This window comes from Cygnus atratus, chromosome 2 (assembly GCF_013377495.2).
Source record: "Cygnus atratus isolate AKBS03 ecotype Queensland, Australia chromosome 2, CAtr_DNAZoo_HiC_assembly, whole genome shotgun sequence".
Lineage (NCBI taxonomy): Eukaryota > Metazoa > Chordata > Aves > Anseriformes > Anatidae > Cygnus > Cygnus atratus.
The window spans coordinates 158,468,070-158,489,067 of record NC_066363.1 but is presented as its reverse complement, the minus strand read 5'-3'; the positions used below and the strand labels follow the sequence as shown (position 1 = coordinate 158,489,067).

The 20,998-nt window shown below is 52.6% G+C and overlaps 1 protein-coding gene across 1 annotated transcript in view; it reads right to left on the bottom strand.

The window, feature by feature from the left end:
• The window catches only part of ADGRB1 (adhesion G protein-coupled receptor B1), a 185,375-nt gene that overhangs the window by 62,021 nt on the left and 102,356 nt on the right, over positions 1-20,998 (bottom strand). Inside the window, exons 17-18 of the mRNA XM_050708982.1 lie at positions 20,399-20,537; positions 1,830-1,933 (exon numbers count right to left, since the gene is read on the bottom strand). Of these exons, the coding sequence (XP_050564939.1) occupies positions 1,830-1,933; positions 20,399-20,537 (243 nt within the window). The remainder of the gene's footprint in view (positions 1-1,829; positions 1,934-20,398; positions 20,538-20,998) is intronic.

Here is a 20,998-nt window from a genome sequence, read left to right as displayed (position 1 = left end):
CACGGGAATGCTGTGAAGTTTAGAGAACATGAAAACATGATCTACAGATAAGAAATGAAACAAACTCAGCGCACCAAAGAGAAATTTTAGAGATCACTCGATCATGCTTTACAAATATTTACACAAAGAGACTGAGGATAGAGAGCCCTTTAATCAAGATATATCTGGTCTCAGGATCACTTGGAAATGCATGTCCGTCCCTTGCTAAATCAGAAATGCCCTTTCAAGCCCCCTATAAACATGTCCCCCCGTTCGTGCTGAACTTGATCGTTTTGGGCATGGGTATAACGCCAAGGCTGCAATTAGAAATTACAAAGGGAATATTTTAAGCAGGGCAGGCAATTAACTTTCCTGGCCTCAATAACAGTAAATATTGAGGGGCAGGCTCCTGGAAGAAAACAGCGTGTTACTCCAAATGACTCCATCGTGCTCCAAACTGATTCAACCTCATGTCTGAACTTAGGTTTCGGATCCTGAACTAATTTCTAAGAGGAAAGAGAGGGTGAGGCGCCAACACCTGCTCTTCACTCCTCTCTCCTAACTTTCCACTTGATCCTGACACCAGTGACACCAGTAAGTCACCTACCAGCGCTGCCCAGTGCTGCCCAGCCTGAGGAAAAGCAGGAGAGGACAAGGACTTGAGCAGGTCCAATGATACCCCAGGCACGGAAAAACCTGAGTTCTAGATAAACGTTATCATGATCAGTCTTCAGCTCAGAGCACTCACCATAATTAACCAGCCACTATGCACTGTCACAGTATCAACAACAAGGTGCATTTTTTTGCTCATTTTTTACTCCTTTGTCACTTTCCTCTAACAACGGGTAGAAAAAGTTATCTCAGTTCACAACTTGAACACGAATTGACCCTTTCCTCCCTACTAAGAGGTGTCATTGGACAAGGTAAGAGCCTCAGACTAATCCCTTCTCACAAAGGGTCCCAAGCAGTATATTCCCTGTAGCCACTCCATTTCAATTTTGGGGGTGCTCACCTGGTTTTGATCTTCCTTATTTTGTTTATTTTAAAGTCAAGAAGCTCTCAGCATGTTAGTTTAGGAAAGGCAAGGCTTTCCACAATCAGCTCAGCCCTTGTGTGATGCAGTACATGGGGAGAACCCATGCAAATCTTGGGTTCTTGGGCTTGCAAGAGTCCACCAGCACGTATCGTACAGGGGCATGGGCCAACGTGGACCTTTGTTTCATACAACACAGCCACAAAATCAAGTCAGCCTCTACAATCGATGCAATTTAAGGTTGCACCTGACCTGCTTATAGGTGTACAGGAGCTCCCTGAAATGGGATGTAGCAAGGAATCCCAGCTGAAGCTAAAGGCAGGACATAACTACGAGACTGGAGAGTTATTTAGCCCGCTAGATTTAACATCCTTAAGCTCCTGAAAAGTGCTGTCAGTTCTTCAGACCAGACGTTTTCGTAACGGATCGTGGATGTTTTGATGGTACCAAAGACCAGCCCACGATGCCTTGAAGCAACCTGTCTGCCAGGAGGCAGCGTGCGTCCACCTCTCTGCAAACGAGGTTTCCCGGGGTATGTAAAGGCATCGGAAACAGCACACGGCTTTTGAAAATGAACAGTGCGACTACATGGGGTCGTGGCACTCATTTCACCGTGCTAATTTCTCTGGCACGAAAAGCAAAGAGTGATGCCAACTAAGCCACCATGATGACTTTTTGCAGGACCCACTCGTTACAAAGGGGCTCTTCCTCAGGCACCAGGCACCCAAAACAGGACAGCAAAACCTCCAGGATCCATGTAGGTCAAGAGACAGTTACTTTTCCCAACAAGAAGAGAAGAAGAGAATGAAAGCCATACCTCCAAACAGAGACATAAATGATAATCAACAGCAAAAGTGTCAGCGAAGATACTCCACAGCCTACAATTAACGTGACAGAAGGGACCAGCACCTTTTCCATGTTCTGAAAGAGAGAAAGTAAGACATTAAAGCAAAAACAAATTAAAAAAAAAAGGAAAAAAAAAGATGCTCAGGAGACGCTACCAGCTCAATTTCACGGCGAGGACTTTCCTCCTAATTGTCTGCAACTCACCTGACCTTCACATCGCACTACCCACACAAATAAAGAGGAGAGAGGACCAGGATCTATTTTTGGGTGACCCAACCTTTGTTTGATCCCGATTCTGCTCCCACACGCACCGGTGTTAAGGCTGGGGTGACAATTGGTATCCACAGCCAGGCAGGGGTGTAAAAGCACAGGTTACAAGGGGAGGATTGGGCCCTTCATATCCAGTGTGAGGATAATTAATGAGGCAGAAGCAGGAGGCACTGCCCACACTCGAACGATTACAAATGAGATCTTCTGGGAGCGACTGATGCTGAAGCTTGGAGGATGAAAAGAAGGTGAAAATCTTCCACTGACTACAAACATCCATCTGGAAAGGGAGGAGACGAGGCAAGGAAAGGAAAAACACGCTGTCTACTCCCCCCAGGGACCCAGCATCCAGTCACACCATCCATCACTTCACCACTCTTACACTACCAGGCATCTCTTCGTGTGCCGGGGATTTCTGAAAATGCTGCTGTGCAACAGTTCTCCTCCACTGTCTGAACACAAAGGATCTGCTGCCATCAGTCCTTGCAACATCAAGAACAAATATATAGCGGCTATAATTCTCCTAACCTCGTTCTCTGCATCCCTGGGACCATGTCCATAACTAGAGTTATCTGCATCTGCCCGACCAACACCGCTAAATTCCCCTCATTCTACAAATCTCTCTCACCACCTGGTTTTCTCTGCAGCAAGATTTTTTCTCCAGCATGTTTCTCATCTCCATGCCAGTGATCTCTGCTGGCATGGAGGCGGAGGAGCTGAGCCCCACCACGCAGCACAGGACCCTCTACATGAAGCATTTTGCAGAGATACGGGAAAACACTCCAGATTGGTGCCGTACCAAGCCCTATTGCTACGGCCGGGGAGATGAGATGGTTTCTGACATAGCAAGGGCTTGGGATCTGAGTTAAATTATCCCAGCGGTTTGAAGGGCTTGGGAAGATCTTCCTTACTTGCGTATTTCGATTAAGGCCACCTCTTAGATTTGTCATCTCGCTGGGGGGAATTAATGAGGAACAAAGCTTTCAGCACCCTGCTGGTGAAACCCACGGGAGCTATGGGAAGGCTGGCACAAGAGCTTAAGGGATCTGAGACAAAACTGAGCAACGAATTCAGAAGTTTGAATGCCCAGCTGGGCATACGTACCCAAAGGAGTACGGGCTGGTTGCAGGATTTTCACTCAAGAGCTGATGGGATACAGACGACTGCAGACTGGAAGCCAAGTGTGATGCTACATCTCTGCAGTGTTCCCACCCCACTGATCCTATTAGCCCTGACACATCACCTTACCAGGACTGTACAGCTTCCCTGAGCTTCCTTTGGGAAATGGGAGGCTTGGGACGCTCCAAATTCACCGCTGTAGGATACAGACCGAGGTTCTGGACGCTGAGCCCAATTCAATTGGCTGAAATTATGGGATTGGATGTAAGACAATGCCTTAGTCCCTCTAATTATGAGCAATTGTGCATGAACAGCAAGAACATGGCACAGAGCCTCCCCAGTCCATCCAGCAAGGACCCGCATCTTCTCCCACCTAGAGCTTTCTGAAAAGGTTTCAGATCACACACTGAGTTTTCCTCTTATTTGGATAACTGAGATTTTTAACATCGACTGCTGGGACTCTATTCCCACCGTGGGAATTTACTCCTGCCAAATATTTGTGGAAAGTTAGAAGCAGGGTTTTTGAGAATTAGGTAAACACCGAGAAAGACACCTCAGTGAAAATATGAACGTTTCCACTTGTTTTCCATTAAAAAAAAGTTGAAAGTGCACATCTTCCAGATGGTGCGAGTGCTGAAATATTGCGTCCTGCTCCTTATAAACTGACGTGTGGAAGGGACCTTCTCTGGGAATCGAAGTCTGTGATTTAGTCAGGATACGGGAGAGAAATGCAATCCCCAGACAAAGCCACAGCTTCTCCTTTTGCCACCTCTACCCTGTTTCGCCCCGTAGAAGCCCAGCCCTGCCTCAAAGATGTAGGACTGCAAAAAATGGGAAGAAGAGCTCTTCAGACACGGACTGGGCACTGCTCAGCCGCTCCAAGCTCCCTCCAACCCCTTTCCTCTCCCTGCTCCTCCCTTTCAGCAACACGAGTTCACATCACACGAGCAGTGGCCTGGGACGAGCATCGATTGTGACATTTGATTTAAGTAGGTCTCGTTTCACTGGCTTTTCATGGGCAACTGGATAAAAGTCGGGGAGGAGCTCCATTAAAGCAAAAAAAAACCAACCAACCAAACAAACAAACAAAAAAAACAGATAATTCATTTCTAAGCCATCTGAGAGCACCACGAGAAAAGGAGTTGGGATTTTAACAGAGGAGCAGACTTTGTCCCTATATTCCCAACTCAATAACCCTAATTCCCTTCCACATCCTCTCCAACCTCCTCCAGCCCCAAAACCCTCAGGTTCTTTCCCCAACTGGAAGCTGGGCTGGTGGGTAATAGCTGGTGTCTTCCTCCCTCTAGAAGACCCCGATCTGCTCCTCCTTCCCTTATCCTTCTGCCAAATTTCCACAAGACCCCTGGGCACCAGAGGCACTCTTCCCGAGGAGGTGCCATGACCCTCATCCCTTCTCCCCACAGACCAGGGATGGTTGGTCTGGCCCTATTGACATCACGAGAATGGGTAACTATAAAAAACACCGGCTGCAATAAAAGCAGGAGCTCACTTTTGGGGGGAACAGGAGGTCCTAAAGGTTCAGGACTATGTAGATTAGGATCCTGCTTTCTTTTTTTTTCATTATTAAGGTTTCTCTGTCTTCCCCATCTTCCTTTCCCCCTCCTACAGTCCTCCCCTTTGGCAAATGAAGCATTGTTTGTTTTATTTCTCCTGACTAATTAAATCCCCTGACAGAAGGTGGTTGGATGCTGGAGGATCTGAGGCTAGCAAGGAAAAATTTCTTCGGAGGAGGAAGAAGGGAAACCGAAAGATTGGTTTAAAAAGAAATAGCAATACCACCAAAATGACAGCAAGGAGCTCTACAGGAGCTCCCCGGCACCGCAGCCAAGAGGGAAATTGGTTCTTTGTGAAGGCCAGGCAAGGCACGGGGTGTCACCTTGTCCTGCCTGGACTGGAGATGGCACCAAGTGGCCCATCACTGCCTCTCCTCCCTCCCCTGTCTGCTGCCGGTGGCCTCGGGGAGCCTCCCAAAACGCAGGCGAGACCATGCCCCCGGGGGGCTGAAGGAAGAAGGAAGACCTTCGCATGGGCACAGCAGGACAGAGCTGGTGGTTACGAGTCACAAGTGCCACCGTCCTGTCACCAAGCTTGACAAGGGAGGAGGGGAGCAATCAATGACATCAGCGAGGATGGAAATAACAAGCGCCGCTGCCCGCGGCTGCTGGCTGCCCGGCCACCGCACCGCCCTGCCTGGCAGGGCACAAGGACGCTCCTCTTCTTGACAATTTCCCTCGGCTTCCTTCTTCTCCTCTTCCCTTCTCTTCCTTTATCCTTTTTTTTTTTTTTCCCCCTTTCTCCCTTGTCTTCCTTTTCTCCTTACTTTGGCCATTATCCATGGCATGCTCTGCCTTTTCTTCTCGCTCTCACTGCTTCTCCCTGGCTCTCCTCCCTTTGCATTCTCTCCATGTCTCCCTTTCCGTCTTTTAGTTTCTGCACCACGCCATGAAAAGTGACTTCATCTGAGCTGTGCCTGTTCTGTTACCCTGCTCTGGCTCCAGGGTCAAAGAGGCTCCAATTAGAACAAAGTCAAAAATGGTATTTCTTAATGCCACGCCGTTTGCCTGAGAGCTTACAAGCAAGCTGTTACTTTCACTTTTCCCATCTTCGATACCGAGCAAGGCTGAACGAACTCTTTACAGGCACGACAGCCTACTAATAAAGTCACTGAAAAATTAAACCATTTGTTTTTCTCCCAAATTAGCTGCAGACATGTGAGTTTGGAGTTCGGGGCTTTGTTTTTGCAGATGCGTTTGCTGCTCAGAATGGTCGCCTTGAGCCTGTCTTCTCGCACATTTTACATGAAAGCCTCATGAAATAAGAGAATTACGGAAGTCCTGGTTGCAAGGGACATCTGGAGGCTTCTAATCCAACTTATTGCTTGGAGCAGGACTCAGACTAACATTAAGTGAGGATGGCTTTGTCTAGATGAGGCTGGGAAACCCTCAAAGACCACGAGCCCCAGCATGCTTCTGATGGCCATGCCAAGACCGTGCCACTCTTCCAGGGAAACCTTTTCTTCCTAATATCCTGCATTATTCTTACAAGCTATAGCTTGTGGCTCTTGTCCCTTGCTATATCACCAGGCACAAGCCAGAGGAGCTTGGTCTCACGGTTTTTGCCATGGTACCTGCAGGCTGTGAGCAGAGTGCCCCTCGCCTTCCTCTTCGCATGATCAACTTCTACCGCTCAAGTCATGGGCAGTGAGACTCGTTCGACTCTTCTATGAACAGACTGGACCCGATGGCATGCTGCGCTCCAAAAACTGCTCAGAAACCACTTCGCTGTGCTACTGGACTAAAGGCTTTTCTCAGTTCCCCAGCAGTTTTTAAAGCCACTTTCTATTGATTTTGTTGCTGGTCGGACAACTCTTTTCAAAGCAGCGAGCTATCAAAGAGGTGGTAAAATTGCTGGAAAATACTGCTTTTACCAGTACTCATGAAAGCGAACTGCTTTCTGAACAAGGGGGTGTATGTCGGTGCTGTAAGAAAACAACCCAGGAGGGATGAATGACCGGGAGGGGGATGTGCTCTTGTCACTGGTGAAAAAAATCCTGAAAACGTTTTTATCCCCACTTAGACTCTGAGTTTTTCATTCGGGCTCAGGCTCTTTGGGTTCTCCTGGCAGCATGGGCAGGAAGATTCTCCGGGCAGGAAGGCTCTGCAGGAGGATCTGGATAGGCTGGAGCGATGGGCTGAGGTCAACTGTATGAAGTTCAACAAGGCCAAGTGCCGGGTCCTGCACCTGGGGCGCAACAACCCCAAGCAGAGCTACAGGCTGGGAGATGAGTGGTTGGAAAGCTGCCTGGCCGAGAAGGACCTGGGAGTATTGGTTGATAGTCGGCTGAATATGAGCCAGCAGTGTGCTCAGGTGGCCAAGAAGGCCAACAGCATCCTGGCCTGTATAAGAAGCAGTGTGGCCAGCAGGTCTAGGGAGGTGATTGTCCCCCTGTACTCGGCTCTGGTGAGGCCGCACCTCGAGTACTGTGTTCAGTTTTGGGCCCCTCGCTACAGGAAGGACATGGACGTGCTCGAGCGAGTCCAGAGAAAGGCGACCAAGCTGGTGAGGGGTCTGGAGAACAAGTCTTACGAGGAGCGGCTGAGGGAGCTGGGCTTGTTCAGCCTGGAGAAGAGGAGGCTCAGGGGCGACCTTATCGCTCTCTACAGTTACCTTAAAGGAGGCTGTAGAGAGGTGGGGGTTGGTCTGTTCTCCCATGTGCCTGGTGACAGGACGAGGGGGAATGGGCGAAAGTTGCGACAGGGGAGTTTTAGGTTGGATGTTAGGAAGAACTTCTTTACCGAAAGGGTTATTAAGCATTGGAACGGGCTGCCCAGGGAGGTGGTGGAGTCACCATCCCTGGAGGTCTTTAAAAGACGTTTAGATGTAGAGCTCAGTGATATGGTTTAGTGGAGTACTTAGTGTTAGGTCGGAGGTTGGACTCGATGATCTTGAGGTCTCTTCCAACCTAGAAATGTGTCTGTGTCTGTGTCTGTGTCATGCAGGCAACAAAAGCAGGTGTAAAGCTACGAGGAAGGTATGAATGCAATGCATCTAGGTTGTTGTCCCCAGCTCCTGCTGTCCACCAGCCAAGCATTGCTCACACCCAGGCTCCCGGCCAAGTGCAGGTCAAAAGGAAACTTGTTCACGGGATGTGAACTGGGATCTGCCCTGCTCCAGGCACCAGGGAGTACACGGTTAGGTGCAGAAGCTCACCTGGTGGACAGCAACTAGTTCCTTTTGTACCTGGCCTTCATTCGTTCTTACTTTAAGGCTCCCTTTCCAAACAATTGTCTCATTCTGAAAATACGGGGGTGCGTGTACGTAGCTATATGTGTATCTGTATGTATATTTAAGGGGTTTGGTGAAGCACCAGCCATGTTCCGCACCCCAGCACAACCACTGCATAAAAAGGACAGCAGTTACCCCAAAGGGCAGCAACCCAGGTTATTCTTCTTTCAATACCTAAAGGGGTCTTATAAAAAGGATGGAGAAGGACTCTTTGCTCGGGTAGATAATGATAGGACAAGGGGGAATGGTCTTAAACTAAAAGAGGATAGATTTAGACTAGAGGTTTGGAGGAAATTCTTCGCTGTGAGGGTGGTGAGGCACTGGAACAGGTTGCCTAAAGAGGTTGTGGACGCCCCGTCCCTGGGGGTGCTCAAGGCCAGGCTGGATGGGGCTTTGGCCAACGTGATCTGGTGGGAGGTGTCCCTGCCCATGGCAGGAGGTTGGAGTTAGGTGATCTTGAAGGTCCCTTCCAACCTGAGCCATTCTGTGATCCTTCCAGGGCAATATACAGTGTTTTTAAGGACTTTGACAATGAGTGATGCTATGAAACCTTCACCTGGGTACACACCGGGCTCTTGACCCAGCTCAGCCATGTGCCCACCTCAGAGGACTCTGCAGAGCCAAAAGGAGCAAAGCCATGCCCTCACTCATCCATACCCCATTACACAGCACAAGAAGGTGCTGCTCGTACTCCCCTGACCATCACACAGTGCTCAACAGAAGCAGCACAGACATCCAGCTGCCCAGCTGCAGCAGGGCATGCCAGCTGCTGAGAACCACGGCAAAATTACAGATACGGATGGAGCTGCTAAAGGGAAAGTTCAGTTTTCACCTCCTGGAAGAAGTATTTCTTGCACTAGTTGTTGTGGGTCTGCTCTGCCCCACGGACATTTCAGACTCCTGTTACCCCAGGAGAAAACTCATGCACTAATACTGATCCTACCGGGGATGGGGAGAGAGGAAGAGTAGGGCACAGGCTCTTTTTGGTGGACCCCAAAATAGAGGCAGGAGCACGGATTTAGTGAAGGTGGGACCAGGTCACTGGGGAAAGGAGCTTTTTGGGGGCTCAGCATTATCAACAGCCCTACAGGGCTCACTTAACTCAAAACAGAGGAGCACTGAGGAGGCATGAAACTGTTTTCCAGTTTTTGAGCAGGGCTTTGAGATCACTGCACGAAAAGCCCTCAGTGGTGTCATCAATAACCAAGTTCTTTGCAACTTCTTTTTTGGCATCCTCCCCGGCTCAGCCCATGTCATTGCAAGAGCGGTCCGGAGGATTTGTACCTCGTTTTGCTTCCTTCACATCACAACCACCATCTTCCCATGTCAAAGCGAATAGCCCCCCGTTATCGGGAGCGCATCTGTGGAGCTGAGGGCTCCTTTTATGCAATTCGGCCAGTCTAACGGGCAATTCTGTGTAATTACAGTCCAGGAAAATCACCCAGAGAGACACCTTAATGCGCTACTATTTATTAACAACTGCTAACTCCGCTCAGTACTGAGCCTGCTCCCAAGACACAACAGGGCAATCTGCCTTTCAAACAGCCTCGAGGAAGCTCTCGGGGCGGAGGAGTGGTTAGTAGGGGCAATATAATCATTTCCTTCAGACTGGTGGGGAATTACAGGAGGTAACGGCGGCGTTATCTACCTGCCAGTGGTCAGCACGACAAGTCGCCTTGCTGTAGCTCCGTGAAGGACCAGACTGCGTTCCCAGGTCCAAAACTTGAAGTCGGGACATCAAGGAGGGCTGGATCGTGCTTGTATTAACATGAAGGACCCCACTCAACCGATCTGCTTTGGACTGAAAACACTGCCCTTAACTTCTCAGGGGCCTATTTTGTCCCCCCCTGGAAATGGAAGGGGATAACAGTGCTCTCCCTCCGTCTGCCAGAGCTCAGTTCAGCTTGGATTTTAGACGTGTGCCTTAGGGGGTTCCCGGAGCTACGTCAGGACAATCAAGCACGAGCATCTCATTCTCTGCTGTGCAATATCAACGTGGGGAGGTATGAAGGAGAGAGAGCAGACAGTTTTTACTTTAACTGTTTCTTAGCTGGCCGTCCAGAGTACCTGTTTTCTAAATCTTTGCTCTTTATGTGCATGGCGAGACTTGCTCTGTCCCAGCCCTTCCCTTTAAAGCAAGTTTTACATGGTGGAAGAGAAAACAGAACCAATTTCCATGGTAAAGCTGGTAATAACCAAAGCAGCCTAGCCCTCTAGGGGCCCTCTTTCCTTCTGAGACACCCGAGGCAGAAGAGAACTTCAATCGGGCTGTGCAACACCACTATCAAATGCGCTGCACTGAGCAGCAAACCCTACCTCGCCAGGTCTGCTGTAGAAAATAAGAGGGCCCAGGACCATTCTGCTGCCCTGAGATGAAGTGATGTAGTAGAGCTGATGCTCTACCAGCTCAAGCTTCAAAATAGAAGGGTTTTGTCCATACCTTCTGGTGGAACATCTATGGACCGTGCCATCCCCTGGGCACTGCAATTTGGCACAGGGACAAAGGCAGTGGGGACAATTAAAGGGCAGTGCTAGACTGAGATTTGATATTATTAATATTATTATTATTAACATTATTATTACTAGCATTATTTTACAGTATGGACATAGGGGCTGAGTCTAATGACATTAAAAATGAGCCTCCTTCACTGCTCCTCTCTGCTTGGGATCGCCCCTTCTCTGTACTACACAGCAGACAACCAGTTCCAATAAAATCTATAAAAGATTTGCAAGCTCATCCTCGAATTACCCATCCTGGTCTGCTTTCACACGTGTGTTCTCAGCTCTGCTAACTTCAGAGCCGCAGTGCTCAGCCCCTCGCGGGGAAACGGGGCGAGATTTACACACAGCTAAAAAAAAAAAAAAAAAAAAAGAAAGAAAAAAGAGGAGAAAAAAATAACGCCATGGCAGAGTGGGAATGGAAAACGAGGGGGGGAATCCAGACTGTGTTTATCCTGATTTAAGCAGGGTTTTGGTTCCGTGCCAGGCGACGGCGTTTCACCAAATTACTCCAAAACAGCCCGCTGTTTGTTGTACTCCCTCGGCGTCGTGCTGGCGAGCCGTGCCAGAGCTGCGGCTCTCCCGGCAGAGAGGGCGATGCTCACCCTGCCCTGGGGACAGCCCAGCTGAAGGAGGAAGGTGTCTGGAAGTCCCCTTAATTTCTGCTTCCAGCCGTGATTCCTCTCCTGCAAGGACTCGTCTCTCACCGTTCAGCCCCTGAAGGTCCCTCCGCTGGCAATGGCTCCTGACCTGAGCTAGGGCTGAACCCAAAACCTTGAAGAAAAAGGTGTTTCCAGCTCGCTATCAATCCTCCGAGGCTTTCGGGAGTGAATTGGCTGGAGTTTGCCTCTGAAGAGGATAGGAATGGATTTCAGCTATTTAGCAGCTGATGGGATTTGTGGGCGTCACACAGATGCCGTTGTGGTGACAGTGACAGCTTTCTGCCAGCTACAGTCGGAAGAACCCATGGGATCGGGCACGATTTCCCCCCACCCAGTGCGATACTGGGTGGTTACTGGGGGCTGCTGGTGCCAGCTCCCTCTGCACGGGGCGGTGCTGTCAAAGCAGGGCTCCAGGAGTCAGCTTCTGGCCCTGCCGCTCGTCTCATCCTCAGCTGAGCGACGGGGAAGTAAAACCGTAACAGCCCCTGGATTTACACCAATTTGATATTATCTCCACCAACTTGATATAAACACGACCCAACTGGCCCCACCCGGGAAAGGGCTGACACGACTGACATATTTAAAAGAGCAGAAAGAGCAATTTGTCATGAAAAGTAAAAGCATCGGCTTACTTATGGGAAAAGAGCAAAGTCACTTTGCTTTCGTGGATTTATGGGATGCATTCCGCACATCCCTCTGGTTGGTAGGGCAGGTAGCTGGCGAGCCCTCGAGCTGCAGACCTCATTTTGACCGACCGTCAACATCACGCCAGCTTCTCACTTAGACCGCCTTAACTTTCAGAGAGGAGTTTCAAGCTCGTGTGCTCATTTTTAGGAGCCTGACATTTGTTTTCTGTGCGTATTGACCATTTTCAGGTGAAGATTGCCTTACTGACAAACTCTTGCCAGGGAATTTGTCCACTCAGCTGTCCATGGACAGCAAAGGTATTAAAGCACGAGCCTGTTGGAAACGGATTCAATTTTGGTTTAGATGAGCAGACGTTTGTTGCAAAATAATAATAACGACTTAATTTCCATGTCTCACCGCGTGGCAGTTCAAGGGCAACCTAAGCCTTTAGGCAGGGCACAGCAGGGCTCAGTGGTGAAGTGGCTTGTCAAAATTACCTAAAAAAGGCTTTTCCAGGCAAAAACGCTATGGAGATGCGTGCGTGGCGAGTAAGAAAGGTAGGTAAAATGCTCAACGGTTCAACCAGCTCCTTTTGGGGCTCCAAACACGACGTGCTCAGCCCGGGAAGGGCTTTGAAAGGGAAGATGATCCCTCTTAGCACGAACGCGCTGGCTCCCACCCCTGCCGAGCCCATGAGACCTGCCTCCGTCACCCACTCGTTACCATTTTCAACCGAGCACCTTTGTGCTGTCTCCCACGCCGTCCTCTGCCTCGGGAGGAGCTCCCCCCGCAAAAAACACACCTAGAAAGCCACCCGGGGCTCTGTCTTTAATTCTCTCTAAAAGCCTGGCGGGTGCAGTGCCTACAGAAAGCTCCTGCCGGCGGCAGATGTGCCACGACTCGCTGCAGTGACTAATGCCCTCGCGCTGCTCACACGTGCCCCCACGCCCGCCTGCAGCCACGTGTCGCCTTTCCTTTTGCATTTCAGATGGAAGCTCTTTGGGATCGGGGTGGTTTTTTGGGATCGGGGAGCTTTGGGGTGGTTTTTCTGGCCCGCTCGGCACCGGGCAGCTCGCTGAAGTCATGCTCCGTAGCTACGCCTCCTGGTGACACGGCAGTCCAAATAACTCATGATAACTATGAAATAACGTCAAGACAAGAGTTACAGCAGGCCAGCTGCTTTGTCCAACCATGGGCAAACCTTTTGATTTCTCCAAATACGTCTCCTCACCCGTCCCAGCCTCCCCATCTGCCTCCGTCGCGCGTCTCCACCTCGCGGCCACCCGCTGCACCTCCGCCACGCTTCTCCCGCTCGCACAGCAAGAAGCAGACAAGCAGGTGAGCTCGCTTACAAATGACATGCAGAAGGGTGAGAAAAGGCCCAAGAAGCTCATTTCCCCCAGAACCATCCCCGACCTGTCCAACCAAACCCCGCTGACGGAGGCTCCCAGTGCTCGGTTATTCCCTTGCTCCTGAATTAAACCGTTCTCACCGCCACTCGAGCCCGGTCCTCAGCTACCTTCCATCCATTAGGCTATTTCCCCCTTCCCCCTTGGTATTTTAACCCCGAGGGACAACTCTAAGCCTCTCGCAGGGCTCCCCTTGCCATCAACGTGCAGGTAGCACGCCTGGCACCGTCCCCAAGCACACGCAGACCCTGCCACGCTCGCGCATCGCACCGCTCCTGCCCCAACGCGGAGCATCCCCGAGAGACACCGCTCACCCCCCTCTGCACACCTTTCTGGCCCTGCACGGCTCAAATCAGCAGAGGCTGAGCCCGAGAGCCGCTTTTTTCGAGCCCTTAGGGAACGGGAAAGTGGGAATCGGGAAGAGCCTGGTGTCCTGGCTTAAATCCACACCTCCTGTACCGGAGTGGTAAGCCGTGGCTGGGTAACGGGGCAGCTGCCACACTCGCTAAGCTGCCTTCGTGGCACCCGGCCATTAACCACCGCGGGCTCGGGATAAGCACCAACCCCCTCAGGAGCTCCTGGACACACGGTGCCCCAGATGCAGACGGGGAGCCTTTAATTTCAGCTGAAGACGAGGGACTAACCTCAGCCCTGCTCCTGGGGTCACCCGGCGAACGCCGGCGCCGGTCTCGCTTGTGCACCGAAGGGTGAATCGGGCGCAGTGTTACTCACGCTGAAGCAGCGAATCCCCCAGTGTTTTAAGCTCGCTGCCACTCGATCGTGTTCCTCTCCCACGTCCCCTTCAGATGAAGAGACACAGGGTGATGCAGCAGCATTCGCCTGCAGAAGAGTCCCTGCCAGGGCTGCGCCGAGCTCTTCTGGCTCCGGAGAGCTGCAGCCCCACCGCCGCCGCCGCCGCCGCTGCTGCTGCTGCAATCCCACCTCCCGGAGTTTCGAGCTCAAGAGGCGAGCGAATCCACAAGCGTGGAGTGGAAACTCGGCGGAGGGAAGCCGTCGGCTGCGAATATCTCCTGAACCGCTCGGCGGATCGACAGACAGCCGAATGCGCAGACAGCCGCGAAGGAGGTGGGATGCGGGGATGACTGCTTATTATGCTGAGCCAAATCCTCCCATTATTACTTTGCGTGCTACCTGTCTTCTCCTAATGTATTCCGCTGTTGTCTCCCCTAGAAGCACTGCACCGGCAGGGATTTCCTATAACCCTCGTCTCCGTCTCCTCACTCGCATTTGCTCGCTTATTTGTGGATTCCCAAATTATCTGCACGCTCTGCAGCAATGGCAATCCCCAGCCACCTCTCCCCCAAAAACAGCAAACCCAGCGCTGCTCCCATCCCTGTTCCCTTTCCCCTGAAAACCCCACAAAAATCACACGCCCGCTGACTCCGGATCCTCTCCGAACTCCCTCGGGTTCGCCCGAATTCACTCTGCCATGGGCACCGATGGGCTTCAAGGCAGCAATGACAAAGCAAACGCTCCACGGCAGGGGGCCCACAAACCCGTTTGGATCACAAACCAGCCCCTCTGTTACGGGGCCAAGCTTGAAAAATAATGTTTTCCTTCTTGCTAGACAGTGGGTCGGCCCATTTGGCCACTGAAGGGCATCACACCCTATTTCCTAGTTGTATTATGGGAGAGCGGGAGGGGAAAAGCCGTCCGGTTCACGCTCTGTCCACTCCACGCTAAAAACACGTGGCCAAGCTCCCGATTTTAGTGATCAGAGCATCCCTGCCGAGCAAGGGAAAGAGCAGCGTGGAGCCTGCGACCTGCAGGAGCCCAACTTGCTCCTCCGGGCTGCCACAGACCCGGGGGGAAAGATCCCGCTCAGCAAACACCGAAACCTTCCCCAGAGTCAGCACAAAGCTGTCCCGAGACGGGCAGGAGCCCCAGCTGGATCTCCCATCACCTTTTTTGCCCTCTCCATGTCCGGATGGGGGGATCCAGTGGTAACAGCATGAATCTTCAGGAAATCTCAGCAAACATTTCCAGCTGGAGAGCTCGGCGGCAAGAGGAACCATCAGATCCCGAGAGACAGCCCGCGTGCAGCAGCATCCCTTAAGGGACGGGGCACAAACGGGCGATTTGGAGCTCGAAAACCCAAAAGCTCACAGCTCGGCAGTGCTCGTCCTGGCTAACGGGGTGAGCAGAGGTTGCTGCTGCCCCGCCAGGGGCACGTCGGCGCTGGGACCTTTCGGTGGCACCCCGCGGGCTGAGGGCACCGAGGCCGGGATGGCACCTGCCAGGGTGCTGCAGCTGGCGGAGAGGAAGCGGAAAGCAGTGAAGTGATTAGCCCAAGGTCATCATCTCATCTGCAGGCACGGGAACAGCTCCCAGCCCCGTGGCTCAGCCAGCACACCCGAACGAGCCCTTCACCCCCTGCGCAAACTGGCAGCGGTTCGGCACCTTAAGGATTCAAGCCTAGCAAAAGCGAGAACTCCCCTTCGACAGAAAAGCCCAACTTTGAAATCGAAGCGTTAACGTCACACGAGAAGCAGAATTTATTCCTTACAACCCTGGAAACAACTGGGAAGTTGAGCACTGGCTGTCCTCAAGGCACTCAGAAGGCTTCATTCCTATCCAAACTCCAAATCTCAGGTGCTAAACAACGGTAGAATATTAATATTAAAATACTAATCCCTAAATAAAGTGCTCCGATCTTAGCTAAGGGAACCGCTGCCCTAATTTTCCATCAGAAGTGCTGCCAGCCCCTTCTGAGCAGCCAGCCTGACCTGGCCGAGATGCGCCCTGAGAGGCTCCTCGCCACGCGTTATTTCCCCAGGGTAAAAAGGATTTTTTCCCCTCTGCTGCACACACAGCGTCGGGATGCTTTCAGTAAAATAAATAAATAAATAAATAAAAAGTAAACATTGTGAACTGAGAGAGGAGCCCGGGACTTGTTGTCCCCTCGTGTACGTACCCCGAAAGGTGCCTTGCCTTCACGCCAATGGGAGCTAACAGGGAACAAAGCCTCTGCTTTTCGGATTGCAGCAACCTGGGACGGGATCTCACCCCTTACACTCACCCACCTCGCCAGCACGCCTCCAAGTCAGCTCTGCCGGTCAGCCTGCTCCAACACACCCCACAAAACCACACGGGTGCTGCTCGGATCTTCCAGCTAATTGCTTGCATGTCGGTAAAGGGGTAAATGTGGTCACGGGGTCAAGATGCTCCAGAAATTCATCATGGACACACCAAAGTCAGCAGCCACACAAGTTTTTGCCACCGGCACCTTTCCACCTTTGCTAGCCCTAGAAATGAGGGCAGAGCTGAGCAGCCTCTGCAGACCAGGCTGGGAGAAAGGAGGGGAGGAGAGGGCAGAGAGCTGTATTTGTGCCCTCCTACTACTCTAGGAGCTAAGCTTTAAAACTTACTTGACTTTACAGATTGTGAGCTGGTAGGCAGAAGAGGCAACACGAGTCAAAAAACACGAGTCAAACTCAGACAAGACAACCAAAGAGCGAAAGGCTGCCCTACAAATCCTCAGGTCCTGCTCTCTTCCCTTCCCATCACCAACAAATGGCCAGGACTGCCAAGAAATACTGAAAACCACCACCACGAGACTCTTAATCCGACTGACCATAGTTTGCGAAGTTCGAATACAGGGCTGTGTGATTTCCCTTTGGCCCTACCGTTCCCCTACCAAGCTGGGTATGGGGTAAAACCAAAATGAAAAGAAAGACCCCAAATCCCGTCTGTGTTCCTCAGCTGAGAGGTTTGTTGTTTAATGACAGCCATCCAGCCAAAGCAGTGCCAGAAATAGCAGGGGCCATTGGAAATCAGACCCAGAGGAGGAGTCGAACTCAAACTCTAGCTTTTGGGCTGGGTCTGAACAGCTCCATCTCAGTTTAAGGATGTCTGTTTCCAAAACTGATTCCAAAACCCGCACTCCCAGCCCGTAGCTCCACTGAAATCAGGGAAAACTGCTTCCTTTCCCTGCTTCAAAAGCAACACCCAGGGAAATCCTGTCCTAGGAAAGACCGAATCGCCCGCCTGGGCAGCAACACTCATCCCCCCCAAACCTTCCCAGTTCCATCCTCACTGCAAAAAAAAAAAAAAAAAAAAAAAAAAAAAAAAAAGCTGTGCCCGTACCAGGGTTACAAATATTTCAACCTGCCAGGGCCAAAGACTCCAGAAGGGAGATTTATCGCAATAAATAATCTTGATGACACAGGAGGACGGAGCTTCTTGTCCCGAGAGCTCCCAAGGCACATGAAAAACTGCATTATAAATGTCAGCACCGCAGACACCACCGCTGACGAGATGCCACCTCTGGGGAAGACGGGCTTGCTCACAGACACTTGGTTAAAAAACCGAGGGTGGTACCATGAGGACATGGGTGAGCAACCCTCCAGAGCACCAACAAACCCTGGGCTTTACTTCGGGGGGGATCGGGAGGTAGCCGGGTCCCAGCTTTCCTCCCAGCATGGCCAAAGGACTCACTCTGCTGCTCCTGGGTTGACTCCAGGCTGGGAATAATGAGTTGTGAGACTGCAACCCAACCAGCAACTAGAGGAGTTGGAAAGAGGATGGAAGAAGCAATTTAAGGCCTAAACCCCATAAGACCCGTGGAGATGTTAGTTGCAGATGCAATAAAATAAAACATGAAAGGGGGAAGGAAGCAGCATCCTCCTGCAGCCAAGTCCACTCTCAGACGCAAAAGTACTTGTACTTGGCAAAGGGCTAACATCAACCTTGTAGCACATAAACACCAAGAGCTGAGGGACTAGTAGTATTCAGCTACATCAAACTAACCTTTTCTTCTTCCTAGCTGCTTAGTTAATAAACAGCAAGCACCTTGTGAGCATAAAGTTAGTCCTCTGTTGCAGAAACTCCTGCTTTAGCCAAGCTACAGCCTCCTTTCCCACACTGCCCGGTCCTCTGTTCAACTCCAGGAGAAAGATCCGCAGAAAACCTTCCCCAGAAACTCAGCTGCACACCTGGGCTGGCCCTGCCTTAAAAGTATTCCTACGGAAGAAATTATGATGTAGTTTTTCCCAGGACCCAAACTCTCCCTGAATGTTGGTGGGACTGGGTCATTTGCAATGACAGCACGGAGCCCTCCCAGCGCGGGACGAGGCTCCCCCATCCATCCGTCATCCCCGTGGGCATCACAAGGTGCAGAGCCAGAAGCCGGGGTGCTGGAAGCTTGGGATGAAGGCTGAAGCCTTGCTGCTGTGATGACACGGAGCAGGGAGCTCCAGGAGGAGGGTCCCAGCTGGCTCCCCTGGGCTCAGCCAGGCCGCCCCAAGAAAATTTGGGGACTGCTCCTGGAAAGCACTAACCCAACGCATCACCTCCCTTCTGCACGTGGTTTCACGCAGCCAGGAGACACCAAAAGAGCTACCCGAAGCAGAAAAAGGCTGCGGGGACACCAGCACCGATGCAACCGACTCCTTCCAGGTCCCTTCCACGCAGGGACGCGCTGCTCCTACCTTCGACCAGAGCATCTCTGCGGCGATCCAAAGCTCGGTGCCTCGCACAAGAGGACCCCGAGAGCAGCTCTGGAGCCCCGGTTGGAGTGGCTGGGCCTGCACGGGGCCCGGGCAAACACAACCAACGCTGTGTCTTTAAAACCACTTCAGTGCAGATGTTGTTTCCATGGTAACTAGTGGACCAAATACATTAGTGTTTCTAATAATAAACCGAACCTTCATCTTGGAAAATGTGATCCCCCCCACCCCCCTTTACCACCATCACCCTGCCTTTCTTCCTCTCCCCTCCCCTTTCGCCGAATTAAGCCCGGCGTTTAACAAGCAAGGCATAATTAGTAAATAATTGCAAGGGCCCCGTAAGTCCCAGCGCCCGGGCAGATGGAGAAGAGGGAGGTGGAGGGAAGAGGGGGGGGAGCCTCGCTCCACAAACCCGGGAAAGTGTCCAAAATGGGGATGAACTACTTAAAAAAATAAATAAATAAATACTCAAAGTGCAAGGTAGTAGAGGGCAGCCACCCTGGCATCGCCCCGGGTGCCCTGGCAGCTGATTTGGGGTGCCAGCGCCCCGTGAGCATTTCGAGGAATCCCTCACTCCTCCGGAGGCTCCGGCATAGAAGCGGCACCGGCTGCGCTGTGCCGACAGCGGGTGAAACTTCACGGACCCCCCCAAAAACACATACACACACACCCCAGCCCCTGCAAACCCCCCGTATTCCTGCTGCGGGACCCCCACCCCCCAAAAAAGAGAGAGCAACCCCGAATTTGGGAAAGGGATGTGATGAGATGGAGAGGGGCGATTCCCCCAAATGTGACACGTGTGAAGATGGAGTGGGGGGGGGGGGGGGACCACGGGAGCAAGGTGCTCGGCGGGGTTTGTGCCCCCCAACAGCAACAAGCACTCGCTTCAGCAGCGTTGTCTTTGAGTGAACAGCATGGGGCCGATGAGGAGGGTGGGGAGGAAGGGGAGTAAAGGGAGGAAGGGGAGGAAGGGGAGGAAAAGAAGGAAGGGCAGGATGAGAAGTAAAGGGAGGAAGGGGAGGATGGGGAGGAAGAGGAGTAAAGGGAGGACCAGGAGGAAGGGGAGGATGAGGAGGAAGAGGAGGAAGGGGAGGAAGAGGAGAAAGAGAAGGAAGCGGTGGATGGGGAGGATGGGGAGTAAAGGGGAAGAAGGGGAGTAAAGGGGATGAAAGGGAGGAAGGGGAGGGCGAGGAGTAAAGGGAGGAAAGGGAGGATGGGGAGGAAGGGGAGGATGAGGAGTAAAGGGGAAGAAGGGGAGGACGGAGAGGAAGAGGTGGAAAGGGAGGATGGGGACGAAGGGGAGTAAAGGGAGGAAGGGGAGGATGGGGAGGAAGAGGAGTAAAGGGGAAGAAGGGGAGGATGGAGAGGAAGGGGAGGACGAGGAGGAAGGGGAGGAAGAGGAGGAAGGCGACACCGCCGCCGCAGCACCCCCAGCGTGTGTCCCCCCCCCCCGCCCCGCCGCCCCCTCCCCATGCCGGCACCCGACCCGCACCGTCGCTGTGGGGACCACAAAGCCCCGGGGGTGCCGATGCCGGCCGTGACCACAGCAGGGCTGGCGTCTGCCCCCACTCCCCTCCCTGCCATTTCCAGCGGCCCCGGACTCTCCCCACCCTTTTATTTAACGCCCCCCCCGCTCCGCCGCCCCGTGCCCCCCCCCCCCCCCCCTCCCCGGCCGGCACTCACCATGTCGGGGCTGAGCTGGGCTAAGATGGCGAAGGCGGCGAGCCTGTCACACAGGCATTTGGTCCGGGAGGCGTCGAGCGGGACCGTTCGGCAGCCGCGCCAGGACCAGGCGCCGGGCGGGGAGGCGGAGGCGGAGGCTCTGCTGGAGGGAGGGGAAGGAAAGGACGGGGCGGCGGAGAGAGGGAGAGAGGCCGTCAGGGAGGGCGGCGGGGGGCATGGCGCCCGGGGGCGGCCGCGGTCCCCTCAGGCTCGCCCGCCCGCCGCCCGCCTTCTCCCTCCTCGTCCTCCTCCTGCTGGGGCCCGGCCGGGCATGGCGGAGGCCCCCGGCCCCCTCTGAGCACGGGGATGGGCCTGGGGATGGGTGTGGGACTGAGCGTGGTGCTGGACCTGGTTCTCGACCTGGTTCTGGTCCGGATCCTGACCCTAGTCTTGGTTCTGGACCTGGTCCTCAACCTGGTCCTGACCCTGGTTCTGGTCCTGACCCTGGTTCTGGTCCTGGTTTAGGACTTGGTCCTCAGCCTGGTGCCAGTCCTGATCCTGATACTAACCCTGCTTCTGGACCTGGACCTCGTTCTGAACCTGGTTCTGGACCTGATCCTG